General features: G+C 54.5%; 1 protein-coding gene across 1 annotated transcript; it reads left to right on the plus strand.

Annotated features, from left to right (window-relative positions):
• Positions 1-206: 206 nt before the first annotated feature.
• On the plus strand, positions 207-24,835 carry LOC133346357 (FERM domain-containing protein 3-like). Its single transcript, XM_061557852.1, has 13 exons — positions 207-221; positions 1,184-1,288; positions 2,139-2,181; positions 4,260-4,338; positions 4,590-4,687; positions 5,347-5,470; positions 8,304-8,391; positions 9,054-9,142; positions 14,279-14,342; positions 15,486-15,574; positions 17,308-17,379; positions 17,972-18,313; positions 24,680-24,835. Exons 1-13 carry the CDS (start codon positions 207-209, stop codon positions 24,699-24,701), a joined length of 1,230 nt encoding a protein of 409 aa, XP_061413836.1. The 3' UTR covers positions 24,702-24,835.
• Positions 24,836-25,299: the final 464 nt, after the last annotated feature.

A 25,299-nucleotide genomic window follows, 5' to 3' on the forward strand; every position in this document is an offset into this window, starting at 1 on the left:
TTGGAGTAATTGAAGCGAAGTGGTCAACGCTGCACTGGGGAGGGGAGGCTGCGCTCGCTGCTCGGGGCTGAGCAATGACGACGACGATGATGATGAGGCTCCGCAGCGGCAGCAGCAGCAGCCTCGCCCTGGTGCCGTGCACCGTGAGGCTCCCGGACGGCTCCGAGATCACCTGCCAGGTGCAGGTGAGGCGAGGCCACGCCTGCATGGCGCGCACGTGCGTGAGTGTCTGTGGGCAACACGACACACAACGTGGGTTTGTGATGTCTAAATGTCGCTGTACAGAATACGGGGGCATGTTGACGGATAGAAAGAGGCATTCAATCCGAGGCAGAGGGAAAACATGAAGGTCTTGAGTGTGGACTTGAACAAGGGTATGTAGTCTGCATGGATGGCAGAGGGATGAGAATGAGCGAACGATGGCTGGGAGCTTCGATAGAAAGCCGTGGTTGCTGGAGTGGAGAGAGTGGTGGGGAGGAGAGTGAGGTGAGAGGGTCGAGGTAGGCAGGGATGAGTCGCTGTATGATAACACTCTCATTCCGAGTGTGTGTATCCCTCTTTTAACGTGGGTGCGTGTGTATGTACTGTGCATTTGCATCTATACGCACGCTTATGTGTACCATCAGCTGCAAGTGATTATATCAACCAGGTACTGTTTAACCCCTAGGTAGACTCAGCCTTAAAATGAATATCTATGGGGAGACAAAGGCGGCCGGGCGTGGTGCTGACTATCCACCGTGTCGCGCGCCATGCTCGCTATCAGCACTTACAAGGTCGCACTCGTCACGCACGAAGCGCTTGCCACGTGAACCACAAGACCTCGCTCATCTCTTGAAGGAGCAAAAACCATCACGCAAACTCCGGCGGTCATCCTCGCAGCAGCAGCGCCTTTTGGCTCGGCCATCGAATAAAGACGGCCACTGCATCGCGCGCTTTCAGATGCGCTTCTGTGGGTGTCTGGAAAGCTTTGCCATTGGGAGCTATGCACTTTTACATCGTCGAGATTGAAAACTAATTTTATTAGAACTGCTCTTTGTCTTTAGTTTGCTGTCTTTTCCCCGCACCTCCGATTAGCACAGTTGGCTATGCACGGTGCGAAATAAGTTCAAATGCATATACACCCTTGCCCAAATAGCCCGTGTATCCTGTACGGGGGACCTTTGTCTTTGTGCAATGCGCGCAGGCCGGCGGCACGGCCCGCGCGCTCCTGCTGCGCGTGTGCGAGCGCCTCGGACTGGCGGAGAATCCGTGCCTCGGGCTGCGACACGTGGACTCGGACAAGCAACGGGTGCCGGCTCCTCCTCTCGCTCACACTGCTGCCCACGTGGGGTCCCGTGTGGGGGTCCCGTGTGTGTCGGGCAAGGCCGTAGCAATGGAGTCAATATTGGGGGGGACCAAATATTCCAGGGTGTCCGCGGGTCCCCCCCCCAAAAAAAAAAATATAAATTTGAAAACTAATTTCCTGCCATTTCTTGCATAAAATATACAAAAAATTCACTAACACATCGGATGGACTTTTTATTTATTTTTTACAATAATGTCTAATAGTGTATTGTATTACATTGCTCTGTTTTTTTCTTTTTTACCTTTTCTTGTTTCATTGTATGTAATGGCAGATATTAGGCATTAATAAAGTACAATCATAACCACAATCATATGAACATAAATCTATTTTATAGCAATATATTGGGGGGGGGGGGACATTTTGAGCATATTTGAATATAATATATTATAATTACGGCCCTGGTGTCGGGCGTCTATGTGTGTCGCGCGCGCGTGCGTGTGTGTGTGAACCTTGTGAGCGCGCTAAGAGCACGTGCCCCAACGGCGTGTTAAGGCGAAACGGCGGTAATTTTGTCTTTGATATTTGAAAATTGTGTATTCTGTGTGTGTCCCGTGTGTGTGTCCTGTGTGTGTTTGTGTCCTGTGTGTATCATGTCTGTGTCACGTGTGGCCTGCGTGTGTGTTCTGTGTGTTCCGCGTGTGTGTCTATGTATGTATGTGATGTGTGTCCTCTGTGTTCTGTGTGCTATGCGTGTCCAGTATTCCCCCTGTATCTTCCTTCTGTGTCGTGTCCTTTCTAATCTACGTATCATGTTGTCTTGTGTGTTGTGTGTGTGTGTTCTCTGTGTGTTTAGCACTGGCTGGACCTCGCCAAATCCGTGGCAAAACAGATCACGAGTGAGTGGCGTTTCCCCCTCTCTCGCTCTCCCACTCACGGACTTCGCCCCCCCCCCTATTCCATGGTGGTGTGAGTGAGGGTCGAGCAGCGAGCGGTGTGGGTGGTGGTGGTGAGGATGGAGGGTGACAGGGTGCCTTTGTTAAATTGTCGCTCGCCTGTCGGAGCGAGTTCGTCAGCGCGAATTCTCTGCCAGTCTGACATTGATCTGTCACCCCCCACTTCACAATCAGACAATAACATTTCCTGAAAATGAAGCTTATGGAATAGGCGACGTTTCAGGCAATGTCCCTTCTTCACAGCGGATAAGGCGGCCTCTCTATGTGCCGTGAAGGGCCTTTTAAGGCCGTGCTTTTGACGAGTGTGTTGAGGGGTTTGTGTTGTTGTTGTTGTTGCGTGTGATTGTGCACCGCTGCCAACGTAGAGTCACCAACACAAATGTTTCTGTCAAAGTCATTCAAACCATCTCGCCGCGGTTCCGCAGGAGCAGCTGTGTGCAAACGATAGAAATATCACATTGAAATGAGACGAGCACTTTAGCTTGCCAACAATGTATCATATTGATAGATACTATATATTTTTTTGTTTTAATACTGCGTTTAATCGACCAGCATTTGCTTTGTTTAACAAGGCTGCTGATGAGCGCATCAAATGTTGAAACTGGTCCATATTAGCCAAGAAAGTTCATATAGTCATGAACTAAAATATTGTATTTGATTTGATTTAGAGAGACGGAAGAAAGTCTGTTTATATTCAAGGTCCATAATGTGCCCCAGCATAATGAATTTTGTTGATGATGATAATAATAATGATGCTTATGCTCGAGATATTAGAAGAAATGGGCGCACATTCACAATGCACATATAGAATAACTGACGTTTAAGTACATACGAGTGTAACGTATGCGTCACGATGCACATGCACTAGACCATACATTAGCTACAGACAAGGCACGCGCGTCAATGAATGTTAATGTCAAGACGTGAACACACACAGATACGAAAATACACACGGAGAAAACACACGGACCCACACATACAAAGACCACCCGTGTGCAGCCTCAACAGACCGTTGGGGCGAGTGCTGTGAAGGCCGGCACGGTAGGCGAGGCGTTGGGTGGTCAGCACCCCGCCCGGCCGCCTTTGTCTCCCCGCACCAGACACACACGCGCAGACACACACACACACGCGCAGACACACACACACGCGCAGACACACACACACGCGCAGACACACACACGCAGAGTCTCCTTGTCGCGGGGAGGGCGTCCCGGGACCCCCGGGCGAGCGCGTCTGGGGCCCTGACAGCGATGGTCATCGTTATAATGACTTCGTCTTCCCCGCCCACACAAGCACACACACACGCGCATCGATACAGAGACAAAGATCCCCCGTATAGCCTTTGTCTCTTCGAGGTTAAGTGCTGTTGGCGAGTTACGCCGATGAAGGCTGGAACGCCACACGAGGGGGTGGGGAGACAGAACCACGCCCGAACGCCTTTGTCTCTCCGCATCAGACGCACGCACGCACGCGGATCACACGCCAACTCCACATTCCTATGGCGAGAAGCACTCTGACTCTCAAAATTATAGTAAAACGAAACAGCTTAAACATCGAATTGCCAATAAATGTACGTTGAACTTCTTTCGCACCGTACGTAGCCAACTGTGCTAATCGGAACAACTTAAAATACTTAACGCATCGACAATTAGTGCCAATGTGAAGTGTTCGCGGTTGTGCAGCTGTGCGGCTCTCCGATGTGTTTTTTCTAGGGTCGTATCGCGCTTCGTCCGGCACCATGTCCGACGTTTCGCTGCACACGCTGCAGAGCTTCACGTTCTCCCCACGCGCTGGGAGTTACAATCCTTAAGAATCTCCCAGTATGAAGAGCGAAGCGTCGAAACCTCGCGGCAACCCCAAGTAGACTCTGGCGGATAATCCTTGCAAGTGGGGGATGTGTCGAGTCGACTCCAATGAACGTGTGACCCTTGTTGGGGCCGTGCTGTGTAAAACAGCTTTATAGCTCATCGGATTCCTCCAGTGCAAATTAATATTCTGATTGTGTGTGTGTGTGCGAGCAGCTGAACCTCCGTACCGCGTGTGCTTCCGAGTCCGGGTTTACCCGAGTCAGCCGGCGCAGATCCTGGACCGAGGAGTGAGGTAGGAGCCAAATCGCACTTCCCACACGCGCGTGCCATTCAACTGGCGACTATTTAAAATGATGCACGTTCGTAATCATCAACACTGGACATCTGTGTCAAAGAGCTGTTAAATTGATAATTGTCGTGGCCACGTGGAGACGTTTTGTAAGCGCCTGTGGGTTTATTGACGTGTGAATTGACGATGTGTTTAAGTGCTCTGCAGCTGATTTGCGGACACGTGTCCACGGCTTGTGGGTGTCTCGCGCGCAGGAACTTCGTGTACCTGCAGCTGAAGCGCGACATCTCGCACGCGAGGCTGCAGTGCACGCGCGCCGACGCCGCGTGGCTCTCGGCGTGTGCTCTCCAGGGTACACACACACACACGCGCGTGTACACCCAGTTATATAGGGACATACGTAGAGTTACAAAGACAGAGATTTTCCCGTATAGCCTCTAACAGACTGTTGGGGCAAGAGCCCCTATGAAGGTAGGGGACGGCACGCGAGGGGGCGGTGTGGCCAGAACCACGCCCGGCCACCTTTGTCTCCCCAGCGGCGATGTTTTAACATATCGCACCAGGTGCTCATTTGAGGCTGAGTCAACCTAGAGGAAGCCTAGGACCGATTCAAATATCCTCCACTGTTATTAGTCGTGAGCGGGAATCAAACTCGAGTAGCCAGGTTTGTAGCGCTCTCTGCTAACCACTGCGCCACCGCTCCCCATACATACAGTACAGTATAAACACACATTCACAGAGTCATAGAGACTTACGCGCATACATAGATGTATACAGACACGCGTGCCTTGCAAGTTCACACGCACACTGGTCGTGTCACGTTTGCCTTGCCACGTTCCACCTGGCACACGTGCCTCCTCGCCGCGTGGCACGGGTGTACCTCCACATGCCACCTGTGCCCTGCGTGTCCTGCCACGTGCCATAGCCCCCACGAGAGTGTTCCATCGCACACGCCACTTTGCCAGGGTCCACTTGCCACGCGTTGCCCTGCCACGTGCCGTCTTTCCACAGCCGAGCTGGGCGACTCCAGCCCCGCGGAGCACGGCGAGGACTACGTCAGCCGGCACTGGTTCCTGCCACGACGCTCGGAGCGCACCGAGAGACTCGTCGCTACCCTGCACACAGACCGACTCCGGTACCTGGAGCCCTCTCTGCTCCCCACAGCCGGCTCCAGCTCCTCTCGGATAGGGGGGTGGGGGAGGGAGGGAGGTGGGAAGGAACACATGTTTTTGGATCCATATGTTAGTTTGTTTGGTCAGGACACGTGGTGGCTTTGTGTCAAAATTATTTTCATTACCCCTCCAACACCTGACACGATTGTCACGTTCACAAACTATATTGACCTCGCGAGCCTCCGAATGTGAGCCACCAGGCTCTGAAGCGCAAGGCGCCTGGTCGGGTAGAATAATCGAGCGTCAACATCGCAATGAAGTCGCTGGCCGTGTCTGGCTCGCGAGTCTCGGGGTCCCCGCCTTTAGAGTACCACTCGAGTAGAGCGTGCGATGACCACCGAGTAGCACTACAGACTGGAGCACACGGACTCGCTGCAGAGTGCGGTGAACACCCACGTCGTCTGCACGCTGCGCCACTGGACTGAACCTCATCGGCAAAGAGCCTCTTGGGAACGCACCACGACTCTCTGTGGGTTGCCAAATCTCATCGGGACAGACCGAGGCATCTTTAGGATTCTCGTGATTGTTTTTCTTCCAGTAAAGTCCGAGTCTCAGAGGGGCGGCGTCGAGACCAGAGTGCAGCAGTACATCTAAATATATCCGTATGGTAAAATAATATAAAATTTGCTAAGGGGTCCTGGGGGTTCCTTGTTGGAGGGAGATGAGGATTCAGGGGAGGATGGTGGGGGTGGGGTGCCCCCCTTGCCCCCACCCCTGCCCTGGCCCCACGGCGCTGCTGTCAGGATGGAGGGGAGAGGGACGCGAAGAAGCGAAGCTGCTGTAGCGACAGCGGCCTCCAGGCGCCAACCCCTGTCCCGCCGCGTCTCATGTCTACGCGTCTCTTCCTTCCGTGGCCTCTGTGTCTCGGTGTGTCCTGTCTCTGTGTTTCATATCTCCGTGTCCCCTTGTCTCTGTGTTTTCCTCTCTCTTTCTGTCTCCAGTGTCTCCCTGTCTCCTCCCCCTCCGTGTCCCATGTCTCCGTACCTCCACTTTTCATCCGTGTCTCACCCATCCCATTCAGTCAACCCACAGCACCTGGGCACGTCCCTTTGAACTCCTCGCGAGACTTTGACTCTTCACGGGGCATGGACGTGCACCTAGCCTGGCATCAGCGCTGTGGTGGCGTCACCGTCACTGGCGACTGTTGTTGTTATCTATATGTGCGCATGGGGCTGCGCGTGCATGTGCACACCAGTGACGACTATCTGCACCGATTCTGGACCTACCCGAAGTCGACTGGGCCTCAAATGAGTACCCGGTGCGATGTGTAAACGTCGCCACTGGGGAGACAAAGGCGGCCGGGCGCGCTGCTGGTCACACCACCACCTCGTGTGCTCTGGTGGCTTTCATAAGTCCTCGCTAACAGCACTTGCCCCTCCAGTCTGTTGAAGGCTACGCGGGGTATCTTTGTCTTTTTGTGCGCGTGTTTGCTGTGCACTTACGACTCCAATCACTCGCACTTGAGTGCGACCACTCGTGATTTGCCGGGGGGCAATTAGGAGGTAAGTGGGGGGGGGGGCTTTAGGTGACCCCCCCCCCACAACATTGCTTTATATATGAAATGTAAAGAAACAAAGAGACACTCCACTATTTAGCCTTGTAGACCGTAGAGCCGCTTACCGCTGTTAGCGAGCACCTATCAAGGATGCGCTGCGGGGTTTGTCGTGATGTTGTTTACCCAGCCGAGACGTGAAGATGTTGACACCACACCCCACTTCCACGTTGACAGCCACGTGCTACACACATGACCACCCTCTGCTGTCAGGGCGGGGATCTAACCCCGGCGGGCAGCCTTGCAGGCCGCGGCGCTGAGATGACCACTGCACCGCTGCCTACCCCCCCGCCCGAACCCGTTACCCCTTCCCCCGCTCCCCCCAGATAATCATGCACGTGGAAATAATGAATCAAATACGAGTCCTCCAATGCGCGTTAATTAGTCTTGACGCTCGCTCGCCGAGGGGCAGCGGTCATCGCATCTCATTTCCGGGCCGAGAGCACGCTCCAACTTCTGTGGGGTTCATTGGGGGGGGGCAGAGGGGGGCAGGGGGGGCTGTCTCCCGCCCCCCCCCTATCCCAGTGGGGGGAGGGGGGGTGCTCTCTCAGCGATGTGGAGATGACCCTGGGGAGATCTGCTGGACTGGTTGTTGAAGAGGAGGAGATTGAGTAGGGGCAGGAGGGGGGAGATGCTGATGGAATTGGGGTGTACAGCCCCCCCCCCCGGCTAACAATGTCTCCGTCTCTGCCCCTCGGGGCGTTGCTTTGTTCGGATGACAAAAGGGGTAATAATTAAATAAACACGCGAGGCTTCGTTCGGACGCGGTTTAAGTGCGCCTTGTTATACAAGTGAATGTGTCCGCTACGGCGGATACAGACCACGGGAGATGTTGCGCAGAGGGGAAGAATCGGGGTGGGGGGGGGCAGCAGCCTGTACGTTTGTGGGCTCGTGTTCAAATCCCTGCTCAGACTCGACTCAGCCACACCGACATCACCATCGTCATTGAACGTCTCACTGAGTCTCAGCACCTCATCCTCCAGGAGGCTCCTGTCTACACTGCGATGTTTGGCCAATTCTCTTCATATTTGACTCAGGAACGCATGCGTGCTTGGTACGACGTGTCAACATAACCGCGGGAGAGACAAAGGCGGCCGGGCGTGGCGCTAACCGCATCGTTGCCTCGTGTGTCGTGTTGACCTTCGTTATGTGCTCGCTAACAGCCCTTGCCCCAACAGTTGGTGTAGGCTATAGGGGGGGGAGCTTTGTCTTTGTGACCACGTGTGGTCCGCTCTCCCCCGCAGGGGACAGGGCGCGGAGGAGGCCGAGTGGAACTTCCTGCGGAGGGCCGCGGGGCTCAGCACCTACGGCGTGGACCCGCACCCGTGCAAAGTGAGCAGGCTGGTATCCAGCAGTGGAGAGACCACGGCCGATTACAGTGACGGTGGTTCCAACGGGGCGATTCTACACAACCCGTTCTGTTTTCAGGCAAATCAGAGCTCTTCCGCGTCGCATGGGACGTGCTTAGCAATCATCAGGCGCGTGTGGCGCGTAACGACTGATGGGAACTGGGTGCAGTTTCAGGTGAACCGAGCACGGGTTCAAGTTTCAAGGTGATTTTTTTGAACCGGGAGAGAACTTCAAGAGACCAGCATCCGAGTCTCGTTTTGGTCACCGAAATGTCAAAAGCAGAAAAAATATCGTGCAGCAATGAAGCGATTAGAAGTCAGCTCAAAAAGCAGCCGTGTCACACGAGAAATAAAAAATACAGTATTGCACAAACGTATATCAATGTAACGTATAATCCCTGTCGCACATATCGGCCCGAGCGGTTTATTCTTTGCCTGATCATAGCTACATCTATAATGAAGTTACATAAACATGAAACACAAAGAGTGCAATCATGCAAATGTATGAACACATTATTTGGTGGCGCTGCTTCATGCGGAAACAACTCAACACGCTCGTCAACAGGCGACGTTTCGGGCAGTGTCCCCTCTTCAGAGCCCACGTGCCTCTATGTAGACGGGTGTCCCTCCTCGGCGCGTGCGCAGGACGAGTCCGGGGAGCGGGTCTTCCTCGCCTTCACTCCCGCGGGGTTCGTCGTCTTCCAGGGCGGGAAGAGAGTCGTCCTCCTACCCTGGTCAGCGACTCTCCTCTTGAAGTCGACCTTGATAACTGTCCACCTCGACTCCTCTTCATCCTCTCAATACGTCATCATCATCATCATCACCATTATCGTAGCCATCACTCTTCCTCATCACGATCCTTCCTTCACCCGCGTCGTCACCATATCTCCTCATCGTCATAAGCACATTGTATCCTCCCCATCACCACCATCATTCCTCCTCCACTCCATCAACACCATCCTTGCTCCTCCACACCATCAACACCATCCTTCCTCCTCCACACCATCAACACCACCCTTCCTCCTCCACATCATCAACACCATCCTTCCTCCTCCACACCATCAACACCATCCTTCCTCCTCCACATCATCAACACCATCCTTGCTCCTCCACACCATCAACACCATCCTTCCTCCTCCACACCATCAACACCATCCTTCCTCCTCCACACCATCAACACCACCCTTCCTCCTCCACATCATCAACACCATCCTTCCTCCTCCACACCATCAACACCATCCTTCCTCCTCCACATCATCAACACCATCCTTCCTCCTCCACACCATCAACACCATCCTTGCTCCTCCACACCATCAACACCATCCTTCCTCCTCCACATCATCAACACCACCCTTCCTCCTCCACACCATCAACACCATCCTTCCTCCTCCACACCATCAACACCACCCTTCCTCCTCCACACCATCAACACCATCCTTCCTCCTCCACATCATCAACACCACCCTTCCTCCTCCACACCATCAACACCACCCTTCCTCCTCCACACCATCAACATCACCCTTCCTCCTCCACACCATCAACATCATCCTTGATGCTCCACACCATCAACACCATCCTTCCTCCTCCACATCATCAACACCATCCTTCCTCCTCCACATCATCAACACCATCCTTCCTCCTCCACACCATCAACATCACCCTTCCTCCTCCACACCATCAACACCATCCTTCCTCCTCCACATCATCACCACCACCCTTCCTCTCTCCACACCATCAACACCATCCTTCCTCCTCCACACCATCAACATCACCCTTCCTCCTCCACATCATCAACACCATCCTTCCTCCTCCACATCATCACCACCACCCTTCCTCCTCCACACCATCAACACCATCCTTCCTCCTCCACACCATCAACACCACCCTTCCTCCTCCACGTCATCAACACCATCCTTGCTCCTCCACATCATCAACACCATCCTTCCTCCTCCACACCATCAACATCACCCTTCCTCCTCCACACCATCAACACCATCCTTCCTCCTCCACACCATCAACACCATCCTTCCTCCTCCACACCATCAACATCACCCTTCCTCCTCCACACCATCAACATCACCCTTCCTCCTCCACATCATCAACACCATCCTTCCTCCTCCACACCATCAACACCATCCTTCCTCCTCCACATCATCAACACCATCCTTCCTCCTCCACACCATCAACATCATCCTTGATGCTCCACATCATCAACACCATCCTTGCTCCTCCACATCATCAACACCATCCTTCCTCCTCCACACCATCAACACCATCCTTCCTCCTCTACATCATCAACACCACCCTTCCTCCTCCACACCATCAACACCATCCTTCCTCCTCCACATCATCAACACCACCCTTCCTCCTCCACATCATCAACACCATCCTTCCTCCTCCACATCATCAACACCACCCTTCCTCCTCCACATCATCAACACCATCCTTCCTCCTCCACACCATCAACACCATCCTTCCTCCTCCACATCATCAACACCACCCTTCCTCCTCCACACCATCAACACCATCCTTCCTCCTCCACATCATCACTACCACCCTTCCTCCTCCACACCATCAACACCATCCTTCCTCCTCCACACCATCAACACCACCCTTCCTCCTCCACATCATCAACACCATCCTTCCTCCTCCACACCATCAACATCACCCTTCCTCCTCCACACCATCAACACCATCCTTCCTCCTCCACACCATCAACACCATCCTTCCTCCTCCACACCATCAACATCACCCTTCCTCCTCCACACCATCAACATCACCCTTCCTCCTCCACATCATCAACACCATCCTTCCTCCTCCACACCATCAACACCATCCTTCCTCCTCCACATCATCAACACCATCCTTCCTCCTCCACACCATCAACATCATCCTTGATGCTCCACACCATCAACACCATCCTTGCTCCGCCACATCATCAACACCATCCTTCCTCCTCCACATCATCAACACCATCCTTCCTCCTCCACACCATCAACATCATCCTTGATGCTCCACATCATCAACACCATCCTTGCTCCTCCACACCATCAACACCATCCTTCCTCCTCCACATCCATCAACACCATCCTTCCTCCTCCACATCCATCAACACCATCCTTCCTCCTCCACATCATCAACACCATCCTTGCTCCTCCACATCATCAACACCACCCTTCCTCCTCCACACCATCAACATCATCCTTCCTCCTCCACTCCATCAACACCATCCTTCCTCTCCACACCATCAACACCATCCTTCCTCCTCCACACCATCAACACCATCCTTCCTCCTCCACATCATCAACACCATCCTTCCTCCTCCACTCCATCAACACCATCCTTCCTCCTTCCACACCATCAACACCATCCTTCCTCCTCCACTCCATCAACACCATCCTTCCTCTTCCACACCATCAACACCATCCTTCCTCCTCCACACCATCAACACCATCCTTCCTCCTCCACACCATCAACACCATCCTTCCTCCTCCACACCATCAACACCATCCTTCCTCCTCCACACCATCAACACCATCCTTCCTCCTCCACACCATCAACACCATCCTTCCTCCTCCACACCATCAACACCATCCTTCCTCCTCCACATCATCAACACCATCCTTCCTCCTCCACACCATCAACACCATCCTTCCTCCTCCACTCCATCAACACCATCCTTCCTCTTCCACACCATCAACACCATCCTTCCTCCTCCACACCATCAACACCATCCTTCCTCCTCCACTCCATCAACACCATCCTTCCTCCTCCACACCATCAACACCATCCTTCCTCCTCCACATCATCAACACCATCCTTCCTCTTCCACTTCATCAACACCATCCTTGCTCCTCCACACCATCAACACCATCCTTCCTCCTCCACACCATCAACACCATCCTTCCTCCTCCACACCATCAACACCATCCTTCCTCCTCCACACCATCAAACAACCATCCTTGCTCCTCCACACCATCAACACCATCCTTCCTCCTCCACACCATCAACACCATCCTCTCCTCCTCCACACCATCAACACCACCCTTCCTCCTCCACACCATCAACACCATCCTTCCTCCTCCACACCATCAACACCACCCTTCCTCCTCCACACCATCAACACCACCCTTCCTCCTCCACACCATCAACACCACCCTTCCTCCTCCACACCATCAACACCACCCTTCCTCCTCCACACATCAACACCATCCTTCCTCCTCCACACCATCAACACCACCCTTGCCTCCTCCACACATCAACACCATCCTTGCTCCTCCACACCATCAACACCATCCTTGCTCCTCCACACCATCAACACCATCCTTGCTCCTCCACACCATCAACACCATCCTTGCTCCTCCACACCATCAACACCATCCTTGCTCCTCCACACCATCAACACCATCCTTGCTCCTCCACACCATCAACACCATCCTTGCTCCTCCACACCATCAACACCATCCTTGCTCCTCCACACCATCAACACCATCCTTGCTCCTCCACACCATCAACACCATCCTTGCTCCTCCACATCATCAACACCATCCTTGCTCCTCCACATCATCAACACCATCCTTCCTCCTCCACATCATCAACACCATCCTTGCTCCTCCACACCATCAACACCATCCTTGCTCCTCCACACCATCAACACCATCCTTGCTCCTCCACACCATCAACACCATCCTTGCTCCTCCACACCATCAACACCATCCTTGCTCCTCCACACCATCAACACCATCCTTGCTCCTCCACACCATCAACACCATCCTTGCTCCTCCACACCATCAACACCATCCTTGCTCCTCCACACCATCAACACCATCCTTGTTCCTCCACACCATCAACACCATCCTTGCTCCTCCACACCATCAACACCATCCTTGCTCCTCCACACCATCAACACCATCCTTGCTCCTCCACACCATCAACACCATCCTTGCTCCTCCACACCATCAACACCATCCTTCCTCCTCCACATCATCAACACCATCCTTGCTCCTCCACATCATCAACACCATCCTTCCTCCTCCACATCATCAACACCATCCTTGCTCCTCCACACCATCAACACCATCCTTCCTCCTCCACACCATCAACACCATCCTTGCTCCTCCACACCATCAACACCATCCTTGCTCCTCCACACCATCAACACCATCCTTGCTCCTCCACACCATCAACTACATCCTTCCTCCTCCACACCATCAACACCATCCTTGCTCCTCCACACCATCAACACCATCCTTGCTCCTCCACACCATCAACACCATCCTTGCTCCTCCACACCATCAACACCATCCTTGCTCCTCCACACCATCAACACCACCCTTCCTCCTCCACACCATCAACACCATCCTTCCTCCTCCACACCATCAACACCATCCTTGCTCCTCCACACCATCAACACCATCCTTGCTCCTCCACACCATCAACACCACCCTTGCTCCTCCACACCATCAACACCATCCTTCCTCCTCCACGCCATCAACACCATCCTTCCTCCTCCACACCATCAACACCATCCTTCCTCCTCCACTCCATCAACACCATCCTTCCTCCTCCACACCATCAACACCATCCTTGCTCCTCCACACCATCAACACCATCCTTGCTCCTCCACATCATCAACACCATCCTTCCTCCTCCACACCATCAACACCATCCTTGCTCCTCCACATCATCAACACCATCCTTCCTCCTCCACACCATCAACACCATCCTTCCTCCACACCATCAACACCATCCTTGCTCCTCCTCCGCCTCATCGTCAGCATCATCACAAACCCTCCTTCTCCACCCGGCGCTTCTGTGGCTGGTGTCGCGCCGAGACTGATGTCTCCTCTGCTCCTGTGCTCCCCTCGCAGGGCGGACGTGCTGAAGTTTCGAGTGGAGGAGTGGAGACTCTCGGTGTACGGGATTCAGAAGGAGGTGAGTGAGTGTGTGTGTATATAAGTATCGTATCATAGGTGCTGGCTAGCAGCACTTGCCCCAACAGTTTGTCAAGGCTATACAGGGGGATCTTTGTCTTTGTGTGTAAGTGGTGAGCGATAGTGTAGCGGTGAGCACGTTGCGCTCCTAACTCAGGGACACGAGTTCGATTCCCGCTCACATCCAACATCAGTGACGAATATATGAACCGGTCTTTGGCCTCTCTTAGGTCGACTCGGACTTAAATGAGTACCTTTAGCATTTCACATGTGACAATCCCCGTTCTCTTGAATGAGATTCTGACTGGGTTCGTCTGCCATCTGGCGGCCATGCTTGGTATCGCTGCTAGGATCCCAAGAGAATGACGGATTTTTTGACTCCCGAGGTAGGAATGCCCCATAGACTCCCCATTCATATCAACGCGGATTCCTGCGAATCCCGTGCCAAGTCTCAGGACCAACAACACACTGGCGATTCCACGGTTCCAGGAATCGCTTAGGAATTCGCATCGTGATTCTTGAGAATGTGCTCAACGCTACATTGTTGAAGCAACCAGGTGAGAATTACAAAGACCAGGTTCTGTCTCATTTGTTTAAAAGAATGCTCTGGGTCACCACAATGGCAAAAGCAACAGTGTACCATCAAAGGTACTGTAATGAAGAAAATATAAATAAGAGTTAAAACAATCTCGTTACAGCAGAAATCGAAAAGAGTGCACCAACATAACGTACATTAAGACCCGCGGGTGAGATTCACGTTTCCAGTAGCAAAGGTTTTCTTCGACAAATTACTTTAAAAACACCAATTAAACTTAAGTTACAGAAATACACGTGTGTGTGTGTGTCTGTGTGCATATATGGGCGTCAATTAATAACACCTGGGCCTGTCCTGTGACCACCTGCCAGCAACGATCCATCAGCACTTCACGTGATATCGTCAAGGTGCACCTAGCTTGGCACAAGCGCCGTGGTGGCATCAACGAATCGCGGCTGCCTTTGCCTTTTGTTAATACGTGCACGTGCACAGTGTATGACGGAATGCGCTCTGAAGCCTGCGAACTGAGTTCGATTCCCAGGCCGGGCTACCGTCAGTGGCGAGTGTGCCCTGAAGCGTTGCGTGGGTGCGCGTTTGTGCCCGCGGCAGAAGAAAGTGCTGCTCGAGTACCAGGCGGAGACTCCGCAGGCGGCCGGGCACACGTGGCAGTGTGCGACTCACAGCCAGCGCTTCTACAGGTGAGGCTCACACAGGTGACAGTCACACAGGTGACAGTCACGCAGGTAAGACTCACAGGTGAGACTCACAGAGATGTCACACAACTGAGATTCATACAAGTGAAACTCCCACAGTGAGACTCACACAGGTGAGACTCACACAGGTGAGACTCACACAGGTGACACTCACACAGGTGACACTCACACAGGTGAGACTCACCCAGGTGACACTCACACAGGTGAAACTCACACAGGTGACACTCACACAGGTGAGACTCACACAGGTGAAACTCACACAGGTGACACTCACACAAGTGACACTCACACAGGTGAAACTCACACAGGTGACACTCACACAGGTGAGACTCTCACAGGTGACACTCACACAGGTGAGACTCACACAAGTGACACTCACACAGGTGAAACTCACACAGGTGAAACTCACACACGCCTGGCTCACACAGGTGAGACTCACACAGGTGACACTCACACAGGTGACACTCACACAGGTGAGACTCACACAGGTGACACTCACACAGGTGAAACTCACACAGGTGACACTCACACATGTGACACTCACACAGGTGAGACTCACACAGGTGACACTCACACAGGTGACACTCACACAGGTGAGACTCTCACAGGTGAAACTCACACAGGTGACACTCACACAGGTGACACTCACACAGGTGAGACTCACACAGGTGACACTCACACAGGTGAGACTCTCACAGGTGACACTCACACAGGTGAGACTCACACAGGTGACACTCACACAGGTGACACTCACACAGGTGAGACTCACACAGGTGACACTCACACAGGTGAGACTCACACAGGTGACACTCACACAGGTGATACTCACACAGGTGAGACTCTCACAGGTGACACTCACACAGGTGAGACTCTCACAGGTGACACTCACACAGGTGAGACTCTCACAGGTGACACTCACACAGGTGAGACTCACACAGGTGAGACTCACACAGGTGACACTCACACAGGTGAGACTCTCACAGGTGACACTCACACAGGTGACACTCACACAGGTGACACTCACACAGGTGAGACTCTCACAGGTGACACTCACACAGGTGAGACTCACACAGGTGACACTCACACAGGTGACACTCACACAGGTGAAACTCACACAGGTGAGACTCACACAGGTGACACTCACACAGGTGACACTCACACAGGTGACACTCACACAGGTGAGACTCACACAGGTGACACTCACACAGGTGAGACTCTCACAGGTGACACTCACACAGGTGAGACTCACACAGGTGACACTCACACAGGTGAGACTCACACAGGTGAGACTCACACAGGTGACACTCACACAGGTGACACTCACACAGGTGAGACTCATACAGGTGACACTCACACAGGTGACACTCACACAGGTGACACTCACACAGGTGAGACTCACACAGGTGAGACTCACACAGGTGACACTCACACAGGTGACACTCACACAGGTGACACTCACACAGGTGAAACTCACACAGGTGACACTCACACAGGTGAAACTCACACAGGTGAGACTCACACAGGTGACACTCACACAGGTGACACTCACACAGGTGAAACTCACACAGGCGTGGCTCACACAGGTGACACTCACACAGGTGACACTCACACAGGTGAGACTCACACAGGTGAAACTCACACAGGCGTGGCTCACACAGGCGTGGCTCACTATGAAAACCCCACTCGCTAATTGATTGACGTGCGCCCGTGCCGCGCAGGTACGAGGCCGCGAGGGAGATGACGTCGGGACGTCGACTTCTCTTCTTCTGGAAGAGCCGAGGACGCCACAGGTGAGTCCGCTACTGCTCCACGTCTCCGTGTTTCGACTTTCCTCCTCAACAAGGAGACCTGAGCAAGTGGTGACAATTACAGATTTCTATGGCGAACTCCAAGATGATACATAGAGCTGAGATACTGCATTGGAGTCAAATATCACATTGTCTCGCTGCTCGCAGAAGCACGGCAATAGTACATCACTTGGTGCTGTTGTTGGAAATTCCACATTACTATGCCAGGGACCAGTCGTTCAGATACAACCATCAAGTTTATTTTGTTTCACCGGGTAAAAATTCATGAGTTCAGGATGAGTCTCATTTGCAAAACCGATCTGCGTCACCAAAACTGACAAAAGCGAAACAAATCAAGTTACAGCGATGATGGTGAATAGAAATCGGCGCAAAAACAAACCCGCGTCGTCACGTGGGTGATCGATAAACTTTCACAAACAAAAAACAACGTTAACCAATACATTACCAGCAGCGTAAGTCGTCTGAGCGAGTTTAGTCTGAGCACAACTACAACGTCAAGTTACGGAAACGTGAAACGGATGTAGGATGACCATTGCCCTGCAGTGCAAACGGACGGTCGCCGTTGCCGTTGCAGGGCCGGCATGGACGGCAGTCAGAGCTGCCAGGCCTTCCCACGCCCGGGGCGCCCCGAGGCACCGCCTCCGGTGCCCAACAGCGTCTCCCTGCAGAGCGCCCTGCACCTGGGCGCCCTGCGGCTGCGGCCTGCGGCGTCCGCCGATGGCCTCGACCCCAGCGACGCGGCCGACGCCGGCGACACCGACGACACGGACGACACCGACATGAGCGGTCCAGCTGGTGCCACCCATACGGCCGGTGCCACCGAGGCCACCGACGCCGCTGGCACGGCTGAGCGTGGTGACGCCGACGCGAGCGTCATCGGCGTGGCCAGCTCCACCGACACCGACGTCCTGATCAGGTGTCCAGCACTCTTGTTTACCGTTCTTGTCGTTGTTGTCGTTGTTGTCGACCTCTTATTTTACACCCTCCCGTGTCACGTAAACATATGTGTCCGCTGTCCACCCTCGGTCCGGTATTGTTCCATTCAGCGTCCACCTGTGTCATGCGTCCACCCACGTTTCGCGTCCGCCCTGGTATTTTGTTCACCCTCCTTTGTTAGCAAGCTGCCCATCCTCGTTCAGCACCCACCCGGGTTCCATCTCCCCCCGGGATTAGCTTCCACCGGTGTTGATCGTCCACCGGTGTTGATCGTCCACCCATCGCGCTGACAGCCCCGCCACCTGCTGTGACCCCGCGCGACCTCCCGGGGAGAGGGGGGGGGGTCCCCTCTCTGCTGCTGCTCGACAAGGGAGGGCAGCTCGGCGCTTCGCCCTCGTGGCTTGTGTTACTCGCGGCGCCGCCGCCGCCGCTGCGCCACCGACTCGGAGTTCAGGTCGCTAATCCGCGAGCGACATTTGACGTCTCGTTTCGTCTTTGTGGTGCCGGTGTTGGCTGAAAGAAAGTTTTCAACGGTTTATTTTAACATTCAAAAAACATTCTGCTGAAATCCATTGCCAAGTGTTTGCCAATCTGGCAGTTTCCTACGGCGAAAATTGTGAGAAAACAGGTTTACATCGTGGTGCCGTTCGTGTTTGAGGTGGTGGTGGCGGTGGTGGTCAAGAGAGTGGTGGTAGAAAGTTGTCTTCAACACATTCCCTGAGCGTGACCCTTGAACCAATAAGCACGGGGAAGCGGGCAACGTGGGGCAGCGCCACACCACGGCGGCGTGACGATAGCCTCCTTGAAGAGAGGCCAGGAACCTGAGATTTATAACCGATATTTAGAGCTGCGATTTGTAACACAGATGAAAGGAGGGGGGGGGGGGCGGTTTCAAAGTGCGACTCTGTATCACTCAGCGACGCGGCTCATTCCTTGTCGCTGGGACACCGCCAACCGCGCTACGCCACTGCGAGCGTGGATGAGTGACACTCATCGTCGATCCGCCATGATCAGTGCAGCATCAATAACCTGAAGTATCATCAGGTAGAGAGGTGTCCAGTCCAACACGGTGGCTCCCCGCGGAGGTCCCCGCTGGGGGAAGGAACCCCAGCGGGGTAGAGGGGCTGCGGGGGTAAGGGGGCCGTGTACCCTCCCCATGGCCCATGGGGACAGTGCGCGCTCGTAGCGCCGCTATTTGCATGCGGCGCGCTATTTATGGCCGAGCGGCGATGCCTGGCAGATTCCGCGCCGCCGTCGGCCAACCAATCCCTTCCAGCGGCGGCATTTGTCTCCCAAGCCCGACCCTGCTGATGGGACCCCGAGGGTCGAAACCCGCGCCGTGTAATGCTCCCTTAAGCACACGCGGTCGTGGTCGGATTGGTCCGGAAAGCCCGCAGGCCGACGGACTCGAACCAGAGTTGTTGTACTTATAGTCGTGGTGGGATGGGGGGGGAGGGGGGACACTCTCTGCTGGTATTCGCTCTTGGAGCGGAAAGTCGACTTGGTTCTGTGTCACCAGGTGGGGGACTCGAGACAGCCAAGGATGAGTCTCGTTTGTAAGAGTGACCCGGGCATTAGTCTGCCAGTAGGAATGGGGTGGGCGGCGATAATTTGGCCTACTCTTTCACACTGGTAAGACGTCTTAGAAGAATACCCACATTTTACCCCACCACCACCACATGCGACCTACCTCCCGATCGAATTTGCCTGTGGTGTAGCCATGTATACTGTCGGGTGGACAGAGAATAGAGCGGTGTGTGGGGGGGGGGATTTTTTTTTAATGCCAATTATTTCAACTGCCGATGCGAGAGATCGGACCGAATCAGCAACCGCTCTCTCTCTCTCTCGACTGGACAGACGTTCTTCTAAAGTCGCCGAGAATGGCGTTGGACAATTGAGCCACGTGTTTATGAATCGTGAGTAAACCGACGTGAGAGCTCCTCCAATGGATGCGAGGCATGGGCGCGAAATCTGCAGAGACTCGCCAGGTTTGCCACTCACTTCGTCAAAAATGCGTCGCCAGACTCAGAGATGAAACTCGCTCACTTGCCAACACCCGCACGGCGGGGTTTGGCGGTGGTGGCGGTGATGGTAAAACGAGGAGGAGGAGGGGGGTGTTGGAGAAAGAAGAGCCGGTGACGGCGAGGGGGGTAGGGCGCGGTGTGGGGGGCTGCGTGGGAGAGGGGAGTGGAGGCGTGCGCAGTTGTCCTCTCGCTCGGACAATTCGTCAACTCTCAGCCGGGGTTCGGGCCAGTGAGGGGGTACACGCGGAGGGGATACGAGTCAAGGTGACACGAGGAAAGGGGATACGAGTCGAGGGAATACGAGGCAATCGGAGACGAGGCGAGGGGACACGCAGTGACGTGTGTACCCCCTGACTTCCACACCCCCGTCTCTCCTCGGAGTCCCCGATCGGCTCCCGTTTGGCACCAGAATCTCGGGGCTCCAATGCAGCTCCCCGGACCCGGCTCGTCGTCACCATCAGCTCGGCTTCTGTCGTAAAACAACAACAACAACAGCAGCAGCAGCAACAACAACAACAGCAGCAGCGACCATGGTGAAGTGCCTGGTGAAAATCCGCACCAAGGTCAATGTCCATCTGCGCATGGTCAACCACTGTTACCGGGACGTTCGGGTTCGAGTCCTGAGCCTGGGACCCCGCATCCTGCGTCGTGCCATAGGTGGCATGCCCTTCCTGCCGGCGCTGATGTACGGCCCCCCCAGTGACAGCCCGGGCGCGGCCCTCAATCCGAACAGCCCCGTGGCCGGCACCCGCAGCGGCGCCTCCAGGGTTCACGAGGTTCCCGTCGAATTTGACGACGGCGACGACGACCACGCCGACGACGACTGCGGCGGTTACGGTGGCGTGGATCGCGCTGGTGTTGGGGAAGACGAGGACCTGGTGTTGGTTGCGAGGAGAGGGGATCCCACGGCGCGTGACGATGCTGGGTTGACCGTAAGGGGTGTCCCAGGCGAGGGAGTTCTGCGCGCACCTGTGCGCAGGTGTTCAGGTGAGGGCGTTTGGCGACTAACACGGCTAACGCTCTCTGTGTGTGTGCGTGTTTGAGGATTTCTGCGTCGGCCAGTCATCTCAGTCAGTCGACCCGTGGAACCTGGGTCTGCCCCGTGACCTCCTGCCGTCGAGCGTTCGACACTTCACGTGGCCTCAACGTGCACATAGCCTGGCACAAGCGCCGTGGTGACGTCACCGCCACTTAGTGGTGAATGGCGATTGTTGTTGTTGAGGAATTTGTCTACCGCGATCCGGGATTAGGCCGCTCCGCTCATCATGGGGGAGTGGCGAGTTCAAGTATCGGTCGGAAGGTCACATCGATATCAGGTTGATGATGTGAGCTGTCATGAACGCCTACATGTTAATGTCTCGTTCAATCAACTACATTTTTTTCATCATCCAGGTTCAATGATCATCGCCTCTCCAGGGATATCGTCTCTGCGGAATCGTTATCATCACCATCATCATCATTATAATCTGCTTCCCGTAATTAACTCTCCAAGGTCATCATCTTCATCATGTCTCCAGGGTCGATATAATCATGGACTGGTCCACGCCATACGAATGTGGAATTTCCACCACTGTCTTAGGTCCCCCAATAGACATGGGCACAGTCACACGCTTTGTTGAGCACGTAGACACCTTAACTTAACTTTGAAGGGACGGTCCAAGCGTGGTTGTACAGTACTATTTAAAGACTGACCCCTCGCCATAGGAATGTGGAATTTCCACCACTGGCTCAGGACCACCGACGGGATTGGTTTCCGTCCAGCGCGTTTACGAGCCCCGAGGCACTTTGACACCGACCTGAAATAGACGCGGGCGCAACGCCGCTCTGCACGCTGCGGCGCGCGGGCGCATTGTGTCGTGCGCGCGAGAGTGCCAGGCCACACCGACTCGCGACAATCTCCACCACGTCCACCCTCACGAGGCGTCCACCCTCACGAGGCGTGACACTGTTCGCGTCACACTACATCCCCGCACGCCCGGACAACCTAATCTCACCAATTAAGGGGGCGCGCGCGCTGGGCCCGGCTCGCTCATCCGTTGGCGAAGGCACTAAAATAGAGCCACGCACGCACGCGCACATGCTCGCGCGCATTCATACGTAACAACGACAAAGATCCCCCGTGTAGCCTACACAGGCTGTTGGGCCAAGTGCCCTTAGCGAGAACGGCACACGAGTGGGTGGGTGGGTGGCCAGCACCACACGCGTGGAATTTCACACGCTACCACGTACGTAGCCGTACGTATGTATGTTGGACTTTTTTCCCACCGTACGGAGCCGACCGCGCTAATCGGAGGTGCATCCATAGACACATACACACGCGAATAAACACACACACGCACACGCGAATAAACACACACACGCACACGCGAATAAATACGCACACTCTCGTTACTTGAAGTCGGGTGCACTGAAGTAATTAAAGCCCGAGAACGGATTTAAGTCGTGGGGAAATTAATTTTCCACTGCCCTAATCCCCGACTTAATGCGTTATGGCAACGGAGTCTTTGAGCTGTGGTCCACGGAGCTGAGATCTGTTTGGGTTCCGTAGAGATGAGCATTGTGCGGGGGGGGGCGGAATTTGCCTTAGGGTTGAGGGGGGCAGCGTATCATCCCATAATAAGAATGGTGTCATGACATTTTTTTGGGTGAGATCACGTGAGTGAAATGTGTGTCATGCACCCTCTTCCACCCGACATCACCACTTAGTAAAGTCGTCACGTGATGAACAAACATGGCAGAAACGTGTCGCTGTTCCAGCAGCACCGCCGGTGTGATGTTGGAGAGAAAGATCACAACTGTCAGTAATCGGGTACGACGTTTCGCTGATAGTTACAAAAGGATAATCAGGTATTTCTCAAAATGCTATTTTCGCGATATGACCCAAAACAATCAATTATGACGCCACAACGCAGGTCGCGAAATCACCCAACAACGTGGTTTTAAAGAACGATGTCCTCAAGGACTTGTTTCTGTAGGGTCCGTGCCGTGCCATGGAGTTTGTAAACATTCCTCGTGCTTTTTCTGCATTGTGGGAGCAAGTCAGGAATACCCCCGGGGGAAACCCCGACACGCGTGCGGAGATCACGCGACGCAATTCGGCACAAGCGTGGGAATGAGCGGTATCTGAGGAAGCCGAGAAGAAGACGACAAGACGGGGGGCGCCAATGCGCAAGTATCCATGGGGGGCCCTGGATGCTGTTATCTGATGGGGCACAGCACGTGGCGGGCCACTTGGCCCAGCGGTGTAATGAAGCCGAGCGCCCTTCAGCCGCTAGCGGCCACGTGGTGCGGTGGTAATCGCCGCCAGAAAAAGACCCCGGGGTCCTCAGAGAGGAGACACGGGACTCCGCGTGCACGCTCGAGGTGACGACAGCGTGACGATGCCGGTGGTGGTGATCTGTTGTGGTGATGATGCTGATACGATAACTACCACGCCACCGCTACCCACTAGCCTATATCTGTATTGTATGCTGAACTTCTTTCGCACCGTACGTAGTCAACCGTGAAAATCGGTGGCGATATGTTAACTACCTCGCTTGGTATACAGGAGGTCGTCGGTTCGATCCCGACCCTGATGCCTGCTGTATATTTGGAGTTTGCATGTTTGTCCGAGTCCTCCGGTCAACATCACGCGTTTAGAGTATTTGGCTGCTATAAATTCCCACCCGATAAGCCACTTCGTTGAGCTATTATTTGTGACCAAGTCGCTTCTAAATAAGAGAGCTACATAGCTCAGTGGGACTTACCTGGTTAACATACAAAATAATGTGTTTTAGTTGTATACACGCGCAGATATACAGTACACACATGCAACTCGGTGGAATCTAATTGTCACTCACGTCCTGCCCATGGGGATGCCAACAAATAATCACGCAGCATGTCACGGCGTGTCACGGCGTGTCACATGTCTCAGCACTCAACCGACAGAAGGACACTGCCGACATCAGCGCTGCTGCGATGTGGCCGTGTGGCTCACGAGCCAGAGCGCTGAGATCCTGGGCGCCACTCCGGAGGGGTTGAGACCGCCTGCGATGAGCCCCCCGGTCTCTCAGGCGCAGCGAGTCGATGGTCTCTGCGCCGTGTCGCCAGCGACTGCACGAAACCCCTCTTCACATTCAATTCATTTGACAACATTCAAACCCTGAGCATCTGAGAATGAAAACGATCAGTTTCACTGCAGCCCCATTCATGTGTGGACAGAGATCACTTCAAGGCACTGCAGGGGTAGAGTCTGTGAATTGCGTGTGCGTCTCATTGGAATCACTTTGGATTTTTTTGTTTTTAATATCGTTAATGAATATAACGACGGTGTCAATTAACAGAGAGGAGCCCTCGCGGGAGTGAGGACGGAGAGGCGGCGGTGGTGGCTGGGCCATCGCGGCGCACGGCCGGGCCACCTCGCATCTCCGGCTCAAACGCGAGAGCCGACGGCGGCGGGGACCCACTCCGACCCCTGCCGCTCTTCCCCACAAAGACCCCTGGACGAGCCCCCGGTCTGCACGGAGAGCCCAACAGCAGCAGCAGCGGCGGCGGCGGCACCAAGCGCAGCTCGTTAGCGCACCACTCGCGGGACGCGGCGCCTCTCATCACGAACGGTGGCTCCGACGGTGGAGCGCTCATAGTCGCCTCCATCGCCCCGTGCGCGCCGCGTCTTGTGGGTGGCGATGCAACCGAGGGTGGAGTCGAGGGTGGAGGGCAACGCGAATTTAAAGGCGCGGCGGAGGACGAGTGCTCGCGTCGCCGCGATGGGGACGAGCGGGGACGAGCGCGGGCGTCGTGGGCGCGAGCCGCGTGCTCCGCGCTCGGGGTGCTCGCCGCCGCCTCTCTACTCGCCGCCGCCAACCTCCTGCTCCTCGTGCTCCTGCTGGAGTCTCCAGCCGAGCTGGAGCCGCTCCGCTGGATGCGGGAGTCGCCCTTCTTCCTGCACTTCCACTACGGCTAC

Source organism: Lethenteron reissneri, chromosome 24 (assembly GCF_015708825.2).
Source record: "Lethenteron reissneri isolate LAM-NWPU_2019-01 chromosome 24, ASM1570882v1, whole genome shotgun sequence".
NCBI classification, from domain to species: domain Eukaryota; kingdom Metazoa; phylum Chordata; class Hyperoartia; order Petromyzontiformes; family Petromyzontidae; genus Lethenteron; species Lethenteron reissneri.

What these genes read in the sequence shown, in the direction of transcription:
- LOC133346357 (XM_061557852.1), top strand. An exon ending in CTCGGCGTGTGCTCTCCAGG is followed by an intron (nt 4,688 to 5,346) that starts GTACACACACAC and finishes GTCTTTCCACAG; the next exon opens with CCGAGCTGGGCGACTCCAGC. An exon ending in AAGAGCCGAGGACGCCACAG is followed by an intron (nt 17,380 to 17,971) that starts GTGAGTCCGCTA and finishes TTGCCGTTGCAG; the next exon opens with GGCCGGCATGGACGGCAGTC.